This window comes from Panthera onca, chromosome A3 (assembly GCF_046562875.1).
Source record: "Panthera onca isolate mPanOnc1 chromosome A3, mPanOnc1 haplotype 2, whole genome shotgun sequence".
Classification (NCBI taxonomy): Eukaryota; Metazoa; Chordata; class Mammalia; order Carnivora; family Felidae; genus Panthera; species Panthera onca.
The window spans coordinates 105,034,569-105,049,910 of NC_138341.1; the positions used below are offsets into that span (position 1 = coordinate 105,034,569).

Here is a 15,342-nt window from a genome sequence, read left to right on the forward strand (position 1 = left end):
GGGAGAGAGCCAAAGCATAAGAGACTGTTAAAAACTGAGAACAAGCTGAGGGTTGATGGGGGGTGCGAGGGAGGGGAGGGTGGGTGATGGGTATTGAGGAGGGCACCTTTTGGGATGAGCACTGGGTGTTGTATGGAAACCAATTTGACAATAAATTTCATATATTAAAAAAAAAAAGTCTGATTGTCAGCTGCACTCACAGGGTCAAAAACAATGGCCATTGACCCCTGCCATTTTCTAAAATCTAGGCATGTTAGCTAGCATCCTGATCTCATTTGAGGCTCAAAGGTCATTATCCCTGATTTTTCTCTTAGTATCCTAAAAGCAGCTCACATGCCTATTTCTGTGGCTCTCTTGCAAGTGATAGATCCTCCTACACCAGAATTCCTCTTCCATCCTGTGGTTAACCTTCAAGTTTGAAAACAAGACTTCTTTTGCATATTACATTTGTGTCTTAAGCCACTAGGATTCTCTGGTTCCCTGTAGGTCTAAGAAGTGGCATTATTTACCTCAGCTGATGTGTAAGAGTGGAAAGTCCCTGCAGTAATAATATGGACTAGGTAAGAGCCTCTGCTCTTAGCTGCCAACTGCTAAGGTTGATGCATGGATGCTGTGGTTGGCAGGGTACAGCCTGGGCCAGGTTCCCTCCTCAATAGTTGCTTTATAACCCAAGGCCTTACAGTAGCAAATCTCAGCCCCATCTTAGGTTGCTTCAAAACAGTTAAAAAGGGTTTATAGATGTTTCACAAAAAGGCTGGGGGTATTTTTTCTCGCTTGACAACAGGTCAAAATCTGTTTTTTTAAGGAGGACTGGTCTACAGCTTGAAGGCAAGTGGAGGGGGGGTTCCACTAGGGGTCAAGGGACAATGAAGAGTGCCAAATAATATTCCTAAAGAAACAATTCTCAAAATTTAATTTTAATGTGTGAAGGAGAGGAGCTTATTTATTTACTAGGCCTCTTCTTGGTGATTATAACTAAGTCTCAGATGCAAGCATATGCATTTTTTACAAAGCCTCCAGCTCCTGGCCCAAGGATCATATGTTGAAAAAAACAGTTCCAAAGGAAGCCAAGATATTTGTGTCCTGATAGAATCATGATGGCTCTTAAAAACCTTTTACTAAGACCACCAAGAAGATGTGAGAAAGAAAAATCAATGTGTGAAAATTCAGGGGTAATGGAATTCCACTACTGGGTATTTACTCAAAGAAAACACTAATTAAGAAACACATACGCATCTCTATAGTTACAACAACCAAGATGTGGCAGCAATGCAGGTGTCCATTGGTAGACAAACAGATAAGGAAGATGTAGGGTGAGTTACTGTGTGTGTGTGTGTGTGTGTGTGTGTGTGTGTGTGTGTGTATACATAAACATATACATAAGATGGAATATTATGCAGCCATAAAAAATATGAGATCATGCCATTTGCAACAACATGGATGGACCTAGAGGATATTATGCTAAGTGAAATAAGTCAGAGAAAGACAAATACCATATGATTTCACTCATATGTGGGATCTAAAAACACCAAAAACAGGGGCGCCTGGATGGTTCAGTCAGTTAAGTGTCCAACTTTGACTTGGGTCACAGTCTCATGGTTGGTGAGTTCAAGTCCTGCATTGGGCTCTGTGCTGATAGCTCGAAGCCTGGAGCCTGTTTCAGATTCTGTGTGTCTCTCTCTCTCTTCCCCTCCCTCACTTGTACTCTGTCTCTCAAAAATAAACAAACATGAAAAAAAAAAATAAGCCAAACCAAATGAATAAATAAACAAAAAGCAGAATCAGACCTATAAATACAGACTGATGGTTGCCAGAGAGGACAGGGTTGGGGGGATGGGCAAAATGGGTGAATGGAAGTGAGAGATAGATTCTAGTTATAGAATGATAGGTCACAGGAATAAAAAGTACAGCATAAGGAATATACTCAATGGTACCATAATAGCCTTTTATGGTGACAGATGTAGCTATACTTGTTGTGAGCACAAAACAGTATATAAACTTATCAAGTCCCTACCTTGCACTGCTGCAACTAATTTAACATTGCATGCCAATGATACTCCAAAAACTTGGAAAAAAAAAAGGAGGGCATGAGTTCTGGAGTCAGAATTTTAGTTCACATCCTGGGGCAGAGGGAGAGAGAGAATCCCAAGCAGGCTCCACACTCAACACAAAGCCCGACACAGGGCTCGATCCCACGACTCTGGAATCATGACCTGAGCCGAAATCAAGAGTGAAACGCTCAACAAACTGAGCCACCCTGGAGTGCATTTTTAATAAATGTGGATAATGTGGTGAGTTGTAAAAGGTGTGCGTTCAAAGTAAGCAAATGAGGCTCATTACCAGCATTAACTAGTTATATTACTCTAGGCAAGGGACTCACCTCCCTCATTTTATTCATGTCTAGAATGTGGGCAGTGTCATTTGGGTTTTGGGGATACTGTGAGGATTTGCGAATGTATATAAAATGTGTAATACAAAACTGGCATTAAATAAATGTTAGCCTTATTAGTAGTTTTATATAAAAACACTACAGAATTCAGAATTCATAAATTACGCTGCCGAAGCAGTCTGAATAAAAAAGTGGGTCCCCTGTGTACCGAATGTAGGAGAAGGGATTCATTCATAAGCTTATAATCACACACTTGTAACATGGACTTCTGTGGTGCATAAGGATATGAAAACAAGCTGTGAAATGCATTGCCCTGCTCAGAAATACTTCTGAAAAGCACTCTGAAAGGCAATAGGCAAGCATGGAATATTTTACCATGTCAATTTACTCTGTCGCTCAACCTAAGGAATTTTGAATGCTTCCTCCAAAAAATGCTCCCTAACGCAGTTATGAAGGTCCACACAATTCAGATTTGCGGATTTAGGGAGATTTAAAAATCTTCTTTTAGGTGTTGGTTCCATTATAATATGGGGCTCCAAGAAGCTCCTCTGTTTTCTACAAATGAAGGCAACGTACAGTCTTTCAGCCATCTGGGATCTACTGGTTATGACACAACATGGAGGCATCCATGCCAACAAGAGTGAAGAAATGGATTTGGCTGAATTAAGTGCAGTGTTGTCTGAGGGGAAGATCCACCAAGGTCAGCTCTAAACTGTCTCACAGAAAAGTAATTTTCCACCTATTAATGGACTGAATGTTCTGTCTCCCCTCCAAATTCCTATGTTGAAGCCCTAATTTCCAACGTGGTGGAATCTGGAGGGGGGGGGGGTCTTTGGAAAGTGACTAGGTCATGAGGGCAGAGCCCTCATGAATGTAATTAGTGCCCTTATAAGAGACATGAGAGAAATGTTAGCCCTTTCCACCATGTGAGGACATAGCAAGGAGGCTATCCCAAATCCAGAAAGGGGGCTCTGAATCTGCTGCAACTTGACCTTGGACATCCAGCCTCCATACTTTAAGAAATAAATGTTTGTTGCTTAAGCCACCCAGTCTACGCCAATTTGACGAAGACACCATCTTGGGCACTTTTCTGATGAAGCAGACGGGCATGTTTGCCAACCTGAGTCAGTCTGGACTCAAAGGTTCAGAGAAGGATATCAACAGATAATCCTTCTCAGTAGTATGTAGGTCAAGTTCTAAAGAATTGAGGATCATCTTTCCTCAGTAGCTGTACAGGTAACCAGTGTACTGACATTGTCCAAACTAGATGGGGATTTTCATAACAAGCTGTGTGCTGCCATTGCATTTGCTGCAGCGAGGGGAACTTGTTTACTTGTCAAAGCATCTAACATCCTTCACAGAATAATGAAGTAAGAGTATGGGTTCTAGAGTCAGATGGCTTGGGTTCAAATTCTGGCTCTGCTGCTCTCCAGTGCTGGGACATTAGTTCAATTCCTTAACCTGCCTAATCCTTAATTTCTTAATTTCACATGTAAAATGGAGACTTAAACAGAATTTGCCTTATAGGGTGGAGAGTATTAAATGAGATGATATATATAAAGTTCTGTGCACAGCATCTGGAAAATACTTTGCAGGCAAAAATTCTAGCTGCCATGATTATTTTTATTATGTCACAGTATATGTCTCCTGGTCATGCCTCAAGGAAATATTTAATGAGGGTGAGGTTAAAAGCAGAAGTTTCCAAAGAGCCCACAGGCCCCTGAGATGTCAGCATCAATGACAGAGATCCAAGTTAAATGGAAAGAAAATCTGGGGGATGATGCCTTACCATATGGCTACCAACTCCATCCCTAATAATCAAAGGTACGTTGCATTCTTCCTTATTTCCTTTTCTCCCTCTCTTCTGCTGCCTTTCCATACTCTAGGTTGTTGCCAACGACCAACAAAATTGAAAACACTGCTTTAAGCAGCTTTGTCTCCTACACTTCTGAAAATCTGTGGCAAGTCTCCCCTATGGGCAATAAGAAGGAATTCTACTCAGTGGACTTATTCATGAAATTAGGAGCAAATAGTCTGTGGAGCAAATGCACTAAACCATCCATTCAATAATACAGGGAATATTACTAGGCCAAGAATAGGATGAATTTCTCAAAGCAGCACAAACTTAAATTGTGGCCACGAGCTTTGAATTTAAAAAACATTTTTTAAATGATTATTTATTTGAGAGAGAGGCGGGGGGCGAGGAAGGGAGACAAAGAATCCAAAGCAGGTTTCATACTGCTGGTGCAGAGCCCAATGCAGGGCTCAAACTCACGAACCGCAAGATCATGACCTGAGCTGAAATCAAGAGTCAGATGCTTAACTGCCTGAGCCACCCACGTGCCCCACGAGCTTTGTGCTTTTAATATCCAGAGTGATTAGAAGATAGGCCATTCAAGTCCAGCTCTAGAGACATGCCTCGGTTTGAGTTCTGAGTCACAGTACAAAGTAGAACTCATGATAAGTTTAAAATAACACAGAAGTCCTTTCAAGAAATTAAGTTTCTCTTGCTCCGGCTGCCTGTAACGGAGGAACACACACATTACCCTTCCAGCCCCAGTGGCTGTCATGATCCATCTTGGGAAGGAAAGAGGTATCGTGTTTTCCTCCTTTCTCTGTGAGGAGGGACTGGGAGCAGGATGATGGAGTGCTGTGAAGTGTTCAGCCCACACGAGAACTCCTGAGACCAGCTGCTGCTCTTCTCTTAAATTTGCAACCAGCTCTTAGAATTTCTCATGATCACAGTCAAAAAAACCTCTTCTTATGGGCGAAGAGAAAAAACAACTCTATTTCGGAAGTAGGTCACTGAGCAGAGTTTACATAATGGGACAAGTGAGAAAAGCCCTCTCTCTAGGAGCCATGGGTGAGAGAGTCAGGGCTGGCTAGCACCTCCCTCCATGCCCTGTGTGTGGCAAATGACTTGCCAGTAACCCAGGGGATTTGGGTGCTTCTAGCCAGAGACTGACTCTAGCCTAGCCAGACTCTTGGATAAAGTCTGATTATTAAATAGTTTTAAAGTTTATTTACTTATTTTGAGTGGGGGCAGGGGGAGGGAGAGAGCACACAAGCTGGGGGAGGGGTAGAGAGGAGTCTGGATGCTTAACTGACTATGCCACCCAGGTGCCCCATGATTATTAAACAATTTTTAAATGGGTGAAGCTCTGTTATGCTTCTGAGGTAAATGTCAGAAATGCAGATTATAAATCAGTGACAACCAATCCCAAATGGATTCTATTTTTAAACCTCATTTCCTACCAGTTAAGATCAAGGTACTACTGCCCAGTTGGTTGGTGTCAGTTTCTAAGCCATGTTTTTGCCTGTGAAGAATTCACTGGTCCATCACACAGAACAACAGCTTGAGGTTTTCATCTGAGAGCTAAAAGACAAACCAGCAAACAAAATCACACACACGTATGCACACACGCTCAGCACGATGTACCTTAGCATGTTTCTTCTTTAAAGAATTTAGCTCCTTCTGTTGTTTCTTTAAATGCTTCAAGTAAGCCTGTGGAAGAAGCAAAGAGGGCCCAAAATCAATTTTTTTGTAGCCACAATGAATACATCTGGTGAGAAACAAAAATATATTGGTTTCACCAATATAGGTAATGGAAGAGTGCTCGCAAAATGAGCAATTTTACCTTCATCTGCTTTAAATCTTCTATCCTCACTTGAGGGATAAGTTCGATACCTTAAAAAAAATTAAAGCACTGTGTGTATTAAAAATTAAAGAGAATAACTGATAATACAAAATTCATCACTTTGAAATCTCATCTAAAGACAGTGAAGCAGCTTTATGTGGATGGTTATGGATACAAGCATCTTAATTTCTTATTACAAAGCAATTAAATAGACAGTTGGCATGCTTATCATCTTCGTTCAGGTTCCTTACGAGCAGAGCCTGAGTTGGAATTCCTTGTGCACATGACTTACTAGGGAAAGGTGCTCAAGAGAAACACTCAGGGCAGTGAGAGAAGCAGAACAGGGCAGAGAAAGAAGGTACGGTGTATTTCTAGGGGAAATCCAACCTCAGCCTGACCCTTCAGAGAGCTCTTTAGAGTACATAGCCCTCTGGAGTTGTTCTACCTCAAGGTAAGAAGACTGGACTTTTGTAACCCCGTAATAGTCAGCCACTGGCTTCAGAGGTTGCACAAAACCTTCCAGGTGTTCCTAGACAAGGGCACCGCCACAGTCTGGGAGGGCAGTCCTCTGAGAGTGTTGCAGCTGTGATTTGAAATCAGCCAATACAGGGGCACCTGGGTGGCTCAGTTGGTTAAGCGTCCAACCTCAGCTCAGGTCATGATCTCATGGTTCGTGAGTTCAAGCCCCACATCAGGCTCTGTGCTGACAGCTCGGAGCCTGGAGCCTGCTTCAGATTCTGTGTCTCCCTCTCCCTCCCCCACTCACACTCTGTCTCTCTCTCTCAAAAATAAACATTAAAAAAAATAAAAATCAGCCAATACACATAGCAGCTGGGGTGATGGAGTGGCAAACTACAGCATCTATTAACACTACTTTTATCTTTGTATATCATACCAGTCAACTACCTCCCAGCTCTTTTCTCACCTCATCGTCAAAGAACAAAATATTTTTTTTCCCAGCTTATTTCACCAAATTTAATTTTTAAGCAATATGCTATTGAGCACAGCCATGCCTTCAACATACAGGACATCCTGAATTCAAACTGTTTTATAACAGCTATTATTCTGTGTGATGGACCAGTGAATTCTTCACAGGATGCTGTCATAAGGACCCGGAGTAACATACTAAATTATCCTGCTAGTGAAGGATGCTAGGCCAGGTGTCGTCATGGCAACCACAGTGGTAGAAGGATCCCCATTTTCTGTTTGACTGCAGATTTTCATCTTAGACAAACAAAATGAATGTGTGCTCTGTACTATAACTGATTTCCATTAGAATCCCAAAAAATTAGGTATGAGATATTCAATCAAGAAAGGTAGGATTGAGTCCCAGGCTCTTGTTTTTCAGTTTTATTTATTTTAAGAAGATGCACACAGCCCATGTGAGGGTGAGGAAGTGGGAAAAGGAGTCATGGCTAAGAGGAATCAGTCCTGTGATCTAGAACATTTATGATAAGGGTGTCCAGGGACCACAGGGTTGCTCTTTGACCTCTTAAGTCTGACATACAAGCTAACTCCCGGCTTTACTGCCAAGAGTGAGAGGCCGTGAATCCTGGCTCCCCAGCTTTGTCTTCTCTTCTATAAAATGAACAGAGTATTGGGGTGCATGCAAGATCCCTGGAGGGGCTATATAAAGAGTTGACCCAGTCCAGTGAGACTTCTTTTTAGGTCTTGGTTAAAGTAAATCATTATGGACAGGAACCTATGGGAACACGAACTTGGTTTCTGCATTTTTTGAGACAGAAACAACTTGTAAAAATTATACTTCCTATAAAGGATTTAGCCAGGAAAAACTCACACTCCACAGAACCAGGATTGGTACATACTCAGTTCCCTCTGTTGGCCTAAAGAAGTGGGTCTAATAGAACTTTTGGCGACAGGGGCCGTGTTCCACATGTGAGCTGTCCAACAACGGACAGCCACTAGCTACATGTGGCTGTTGGGCACCTGAAATGTGGCTAGTGCAGCTGAGGTGTTCAAGGGTTAATTTTTAAGTTTAAATTTAGATAGCTACATGTGGCAGGTGGCTACTACACTGGCCAGTGCAGTTCTACAAGCTTCCCTGGTGTGCAGGTGGGGTTAAGCACTACACTTTGGGCACCAAAGACTTTGGCTAAATGGAGGTTTACTACATAAAGTTTTTGTTCTTCTCAACAAAGCTCAAAAATAACTCGTTTTCTCCTAAGCTGTAATTAGTAGATCAACTAGGAGTTTAGTTTTATTGATTCCTTATTCTTAAAGAGAAAATCAAGCAGCATTGGTGCAGTTATTGCTGTCTGGCTGTGTGTCTAAGAGAAACCATTAGAACTTTCTCACCTCCACAGCAAATGCTGCTTGGCTTGGACCTGTACACCTTGCTCTCTCTACATCGGGCCACTCTAGTTGACTTTCAACTGCCAGCACCTGCATTTTCCTGCCTGAGGAAGTTACCTGAGGACTCTCCCTCCAAAACATGCTTTACCACCCTTTGGTCAACCTAAAATCATTAGGGAACTGATCCCTCCTATGGGAGCTCTCAACAAAAGGCTGACTGTAGTCAAAGTATATGTTCCCCTGCTCATCCAGGAGGATGCCTCTGAGGTTAGTGTCCAACACTAGCCCTCAGAATGTTCCCAGGGGCACTGAGTTCCAGGTGCCTCTGTGGAGCCTGAACACACTCTGACTACCGGCTACCTTCTCTACCTTGTGTCACCTCCCCAAGCCCCTACCTGTGTACACTGTACCCTGCCCCCCCCCGCCCCCCAATAAATTACTTGCATTTGAAACCTTGGGTCTGCTTTGGGATGACCCAAATTAAGACAGCTCTCTGTCTTTTTTTAAAAGTTTATTTATTTAGAGAGAGAGAGAAAGAGAGAGAGAGAATATGAGTGAATGAATCCCAAGCTGACTCTGCACTGTCAGCGTAGAGCCTGATGCGGGGCTCGAACCCATGAACCATAAGATCATGACCTGAATGGAAACCGAGTCGGACGTTTAACTGATTGAGCCACCCAGGCACTCTAAGACAGTTCTCTGTCTTATGGAAGAAGCTTGCTTTCACAAATGACACCTCTTCTTACAAAGGTCACTGGAGTATTTTATTTCTTGACTCCCCCGTTCATAGATAGGAGTAGGAAGAAAACCCACAAACTTCCCTCTTTCACTTCTATGCCATTCTTCTAAAAGCCACCATGCAAAATAAAATAAAATAAAATAAATAAGCCCTTCACTGAGACCAGGTTCTGCTGAGCATGGTTACCTCCACACATGTCCTTCGAAACTGTACATTAATCTTCTCCATGAACTTCACCTAGCTCATGGTTTCCCTATGTAGGCATTCCCAAACATCCAGTATAGTGATTCAATATATCCATGAGAAGAATGCATTTCATTACTTTCTATTCAAGTCAGATCTCAGTTTCAAGGCCCAGCTCAATTGGGATCTCATTTATAAGTCTTCTCTGGGACACTTGCTGGAAGGGACGCCTTCTCCCCTCCTGTTTCTAAGGGTCAGCTCTCACTGACCACTGCCTGGCCTGGCTGTTGTGTGGGACCCCGTTTACATTACCCCTCTAGCCACATGAGGTCCCTGAAGATGTGAAGGCATTTCTCACAGAACCTGGTCTTGTCACATACAGATTTCCAATTTTCCTAAATAAAGGCCAGAAGGAAACAGCATGTAGACCCTCTTTCTCAGGGCGCCTGTTGAAGAGACTGGACTGGAGATGAGAAATGCTTGGCTCCTTCGTATCTTGTTTGAAACCAGGGGTGAGACAGTTCTAAACACAAACATATTCCTTCTAGAACTAGGATTGCTTTTGCCTTCTGTAAACTGGTCATACTGCAATTTTTCAGGCCACTTGACTTACTAAAATTACTAATGTCTTTATGTACTAGGGGGCATGATACAAGCACTTTAAACAAAAACTCTCCCATTTCCTACTGTCTCTCTCTGTTTGAACGGCTAATGTTAATAACGACCAGTACTGGAATGGAATGCCTAAAGCCTGTATCATGGGCTTGCTTATATCTCCAGGGAAGAACAAACAGCTGCAGGCAAAGCACAATTTGGGCTACTTTTGTGCAGTCTCATTTTCTAATTTGTTATATAAAGCTCCACACACTCTTAGTTTCCTGCTAAATTACTATGCTGCCATGGTTTGGAAAAGCCTGTCATTTCTTACCTTAAACTGTAGCACTGTGTGTAGTTAAGGGTACAACTTGATTCTCTAACATAGAGGGCACTGAATTCACACGTAAGTGGGAAATATACATACTGAGTAAAAAACCACTCAAAAAAATTCTTATCACAGTAAGAAGAATGAGTTTAGTAAATGATTCATGATCAAGGAGGACATTCAAAATGTATAATTAACCGTGTGGGATGGGCACCATCCAATCAGAATGAAAGCCCAGCCAGTAAGCATGGAAGTCAACTTTAAATAACCAATATAGTTGTGTCCCTACATACCAGCTGAATATTAGCACCTGGGGCACATAATTCTTTGTGGTGACACTTCTGAGGATATATTATTTCACCCACAGGTAACCATATCGAATTGGTCTTCAAATGCCCATCTGATAATTTCACAAATAATCATGGATGCTCAATATCTACCCGTGTGGGCAAACTGCCAATAAGGGAATCTGGAAATATCAGAACAATGATGATTCTGTTGGTTCATGAGCCCACTGCCTGTCTGGTAGTCAAAAGAGCACAGGGATGAATTAGTGAAGTTCATTGTGTGGGATTCTTTTCATCAAGGAGACTGAATTCAAACATTTCCCAAAACTACAGATATTGTACCCAGTGCCCTAAGCTGCAGGAATCTAGCAGATGAAATCCAAATGTTGACTCCCTGTTAAACACTCAGGAAGATTAAGCAGTTGGTCCAATCTGCAAGAAAGCTTGCTGCTCTGGGGTTTTATAGGGCAATAAAATGAGCAGTACTAGCAACTCTAATGATCTTCAGAAAGACACTTCAAAAAGACTCTAAAATTTCCAGAACACACAAGGAGCTCAAACACCTCCCCTTTACCTTTCTTGGCTTCCACTCCAGACCCCAGGGCCGCCGTGGTGGTTGGTCTGAGCTCAGAGCTGCTCTGCGGGGTCACGTTTGCTTTGGCAGTGTTGGCCTTTCCTTTCTTGTCATTCTTAGAAGTATCACTGGGCACATCTGCTATGTCACTCTGGAACAGAAAGGTTTGTGTTAACCCGGATGTAAGCCACCTCACGTTCAACTGTCTGGCGCTTTCTCTATCTTACTGAATCCAGTCTGAACCACTCAACAAATTCCCTACAACTCTCTTAATGGATCTTGGCCTGGCAGGAGAAAAGGTGCAACTCTTTTACAAGCAGGGTATGGTAAAGGGAACTTTAAAAACAAAAGAACAAACAACACAAGTGTGCACTGAAATGGGAGAAGGTGGGATGCAAGACTTTCATAAACAACAAAGAAATGTAAATGTCAATTTCATTAATTTGTTGAGTTGGGTTAACGGGTATTGTAGTGTATCATAAAAGCATCCTGTATTTTAAACATTCCTCAAAGCGTCATCGATTTCCATTTATTAAATAGGCTACACTTTTACAGTCCCTTGAAACTATTTTGTTGACTTGATGACTTCAGTTTTAAAAACACTCAAGTTTGCTATATTAACTTATAACTTTCTCTTGCTGTTATCATCACTGACCACCAAAATTCCCCAACTTGGCTGTCTTTAGTCAACTGCTACTTACAGTTTCAATGCCCATAGCTCTCATTTGGTCTGCTCTCTTTTCCGTAATGGAAAGAAATTTCTTTGGATCTGATAAAGCATCCACAATATCTGGGGGGGAAAAAGCCAATGAGCTGTTGATTCTGTCTTACTATAAACACCCAAGAAAATTCAGCTAATAAACAATTCATAATCCTGGACCCGGGTTATATCTTCTGTTAAGTACCTTCTCCTAGGAAATAAGACAAAGTTTGGAAAACACAGCCAGTTACAGGAAACAAGAAAGAAGGGAAGGCAAGGATCAAAGGCCAGATGACTTTCTCTCTTTGGGTTTCCCCCCGAATAACGATGACAGTGTGGCAGGGCAAGTCAATTGCCCTGGGTTATTGACTAATTTGTGTGACTCTGAGTGGGTTGATTCATGTCCTCAACTGTGTTTCTTCATTCGAAAATCAGGGCTGATACCACCCACTCTGAAGGTGTACTAGGAGCATTCAGTGAAATGATAAATGTAAAAAGAACTTGGCACACAGTAGGTACCTCCAGTATCTAAGTCTTAATTTTAGATAAGAAGGCTAATACGTATTTAAAGCCAATTTTGGTTCCATGGTAGTTAAAACGAAGTATTTCCCCAGCATTTTCTCAGATACACCTGGCACTTAAAAACAGTAAAACTTCATTTTTTATATAATGTCATTTGAAGAGTTTCAAGTACTTTCTAGCAGAATCTCCTGTAATTTTGCATTATTTACCAATACTATAGAAGTAATAATTATTCTCATTACCTTAAAACAGTACATAATTTACCAATTTCAAAAATTGTATGTGTGTCAATTTCTTCCAGTAAAATCAGGCTCCTTATAACATTCTTAAGATAATTTTTGTTTAATTTTTTTCCTTTTTGTAATAGAAAGTACATGTGCATGATAAACAAACATATAAAATATAAAAATCTCCTTCCCTGACACTCCTACAGCCAGTGTATATTGTTATCTATTTCTTGTATGTATTGCAGTAACATCCTTGAACATTTCCGAGCATACATTTGCAATGTCCACAGCATAAATGACTAGAGGTTAGAATGATGGGTAAGGGTATTTGTTCTTTTGGTAGTTACTGACAAATTGACCTCCAAAGAAGTTGCATCAATTTATTTTCTCCTACCAAGGGTATATGAGAAGGTCTAAAAATCCAGTTATCACTTATGTCCTTAAGAACTCTTTTTTCTCCTAATGGGGAATGTGAACAAATTAGCTCTTAAATCTTGCTTAGGAAAAAATAAGAGATAATCATTTTCTTGGAAGTTAATATTCCAGAAAAATATTTACCTTTTTAAGTCCTTATTATTATGAACATTTTCAAAGATACATAAAAGTGGAGAGAAAGGTAAAATAACCCCTCATATACTGATGAAGACCTAACAGTTATAAACAGTTTACTACATTTCCTTCATCTATCATCCTTCCTTTTTTCTTTCTTTTTCCTCTCTGCTGACACATTTTAAGGCAAATTCCAGACATTATAGCATTTCATTTCTAATTACTTCTCTACGCATCTCTAAAAAGGGGTGTTTTCTTTCAGAACCAACCATACCAACACTTTATCCAACAAAGTTGGCAGGAACTCCTTACTATAATAAATGGCCCATCTTAATATGTTACCTATTTACAATTAATTTTTTTGAATCAAGATAGAGTCCATTCTAGGTCTCTGATAACTATGTCTCTTAAATTTACTTTCATCTAGAGTAGTCTCTGCTACTATTTATTTTTCACAACGCATAGATTTGTTGAGACTGACCAGGTATCCTATGAAATGCCCCACATTCTGAATATCAATGTTTCCCTGATGTGTCATTTATGCTTGACTTTCTCTTCTTCTAAGAATACTCCAGAGGAGGTACTGTGACTGCATATGGGTCACATGAGCGCAGATAAAGCCTGACTGTCCCACTTGTTGTGGTCTAAACTCATTGAATTGGCTCAGGGCTTTTAGTCCATCTGTGTCTGACTCCAAAATGCCTCCTCCTTCCACCTGTCTACAGTGTTATGGGGCAAGGTAAAACTCAAACCATGCCCACCAAACCCCCTGCCCTTCACTTGGAGAAAACCTACCTGGTGTAGGCCTCCCTGCACGTGCCCACATTGGATATACTTTGCCTTGGTTTCCCACCGGCACATCTCAGTAGATGATCCATAGGGCCGGCTTGTTAGGAAACAAGCACTTGCTTATCCTTAATGGTATACCATTAGTTTGAGGGCCTGGGGTGTTTATGGCATTTCTGAGAGGTTACTAGTAGTCCTTCCAGTAGGAATAACAGATAGGGCTTTAATCACTTAGAGCCCATTATAAAACCAATAAAGACCTTAGAGTGTGAAATGATCCATAACCCATCCAAACTAACCAAGCTACTTTCATTTTTGTATATTCTTGTGTAATTTTTTCCACATGAATACATATCTTGTATGGTTTACTTGAAATTACCCAATCTTTCTTTTCTCATTTATTAGGTTATACCTGTATAGTTTTAAAAATTACTTTTAGTGAATGAATAATGTCCCATTGAGTTTATGTACTAAACTATTCTCTACTGCTAGATATTTAGATGGACTTTCAAGTTTTTTCTTTTTTTAATGTTTATTGTTGAGAGAGGGAGAGTGAGCGAGAGCAAGAGAGAGAGAGAGGGAGACACAGAATCTGAAGTAGGATTCAGGCTCCGAGCTGTCAGCAAAGAGCCTGACACAGGACTAAAACCCACAAAACAGGAGATCATGACCTGAGTCAAAGTCGGACACTTACCTGACTGAGCCACCCAGGCACCCCACAAGTTTTTTTCTTTTTATGAAAGATGACTTTGCAAGAAATAGTTTAGTACAAAAACAGATTTAGCATTTTCTTTTATCAGAAAATTAGTGATTCAGATACATAAGAGATATATATCTCTATATAAGATACAACTTATATACTTGATAACAAGATATGTTCCTAATAAGCTTTAAAATAGTTATTTAAGAATAATTAATGGAAGGAACAAGTACTAAGAAAGTACAGCAGAATTAAGAGGGTTCAGTAGGTTCAAAAATGCCCTTCAAAATTCATGACTGTCTGGAACTTCAGAATGTCCCCTTATTTCCGAGTAGGGTCTTTGGGTATGTAATTAGTTAAGGACTGAGATAGGGATTAGGATAGGCTCTAAATCCAATGATTGGTGACATTATAAGATGAGAAGAGGACACACAAAGACAAAGAGAAAAAAGGCTAGGGGATGATGAAGTCAGAGAATGGAGAAATGGAGCTACAGGCCAAGGGATGCTAAGGCCTGCCAGGAGCTCAAAAGAGGCAAGGAAGGATTTCCCCAAGAGCCAAGTCTTTGATGTTAAATTTCTAGTCTCCAGAACTGTCAGAGAATAAACTTCTGTTGTTTCAAGTCTCCCATCATGTGGCAAATTTGATTACCAATGTTAACTGATTAAAAAAAAAATCTATTAAGGAGATAGAAATTTATTGAATACGCTTCAAGGGAGCAGTGGGCAGGACAGCAAAAAGGAGACTGCCTGCGAGGAGGAGGTGATGGTGAGGAGCCACAGTTATAGAGCAGAGTGAGGGCTTATAGGAAAG

The 15,342-nt window shown here is 40.9% G+C and overlaps 1 protein-coding gene across 15 annotated transcripts in view; it reads right to left on the bottom strand.

Annotated features, from left to right (window-relative positions):
* The window catches only part of PLCB4 (phospholipase C beta 4), a 420,239-nt gene that overhangs the window by 24,321 nt on the left and 380,576 nt on the right, over window positions 1-15,342 (bottom strand). For all 15 annotated transcript variants that reach the window (XM_078444273.2, XM_078444271.2, XM_078444272.2 and 12 more), the window contains 4 exons: window positions 11,747-11,835; window positions 11,046-11,196; window positions 6,028-6,077; window positions 5,829-5,894 (listed from right to left, as the gene is read on the bottom strand). In XM_078444273.2, coding sequence (XP_078300399.1) covers window positions 5,829-5,894; window positions 6,028-6,077; window positions 11,046-11,196; window positions 11,747-11,835 — 356 coding nt within the window. The remainder of the gene's footprint in view (window positions 1-5,828; window positions 5,895-6,027; window positions 6,078-11,045; window positions 11,197-11,746; window positions 11,836-15,342) is intronic.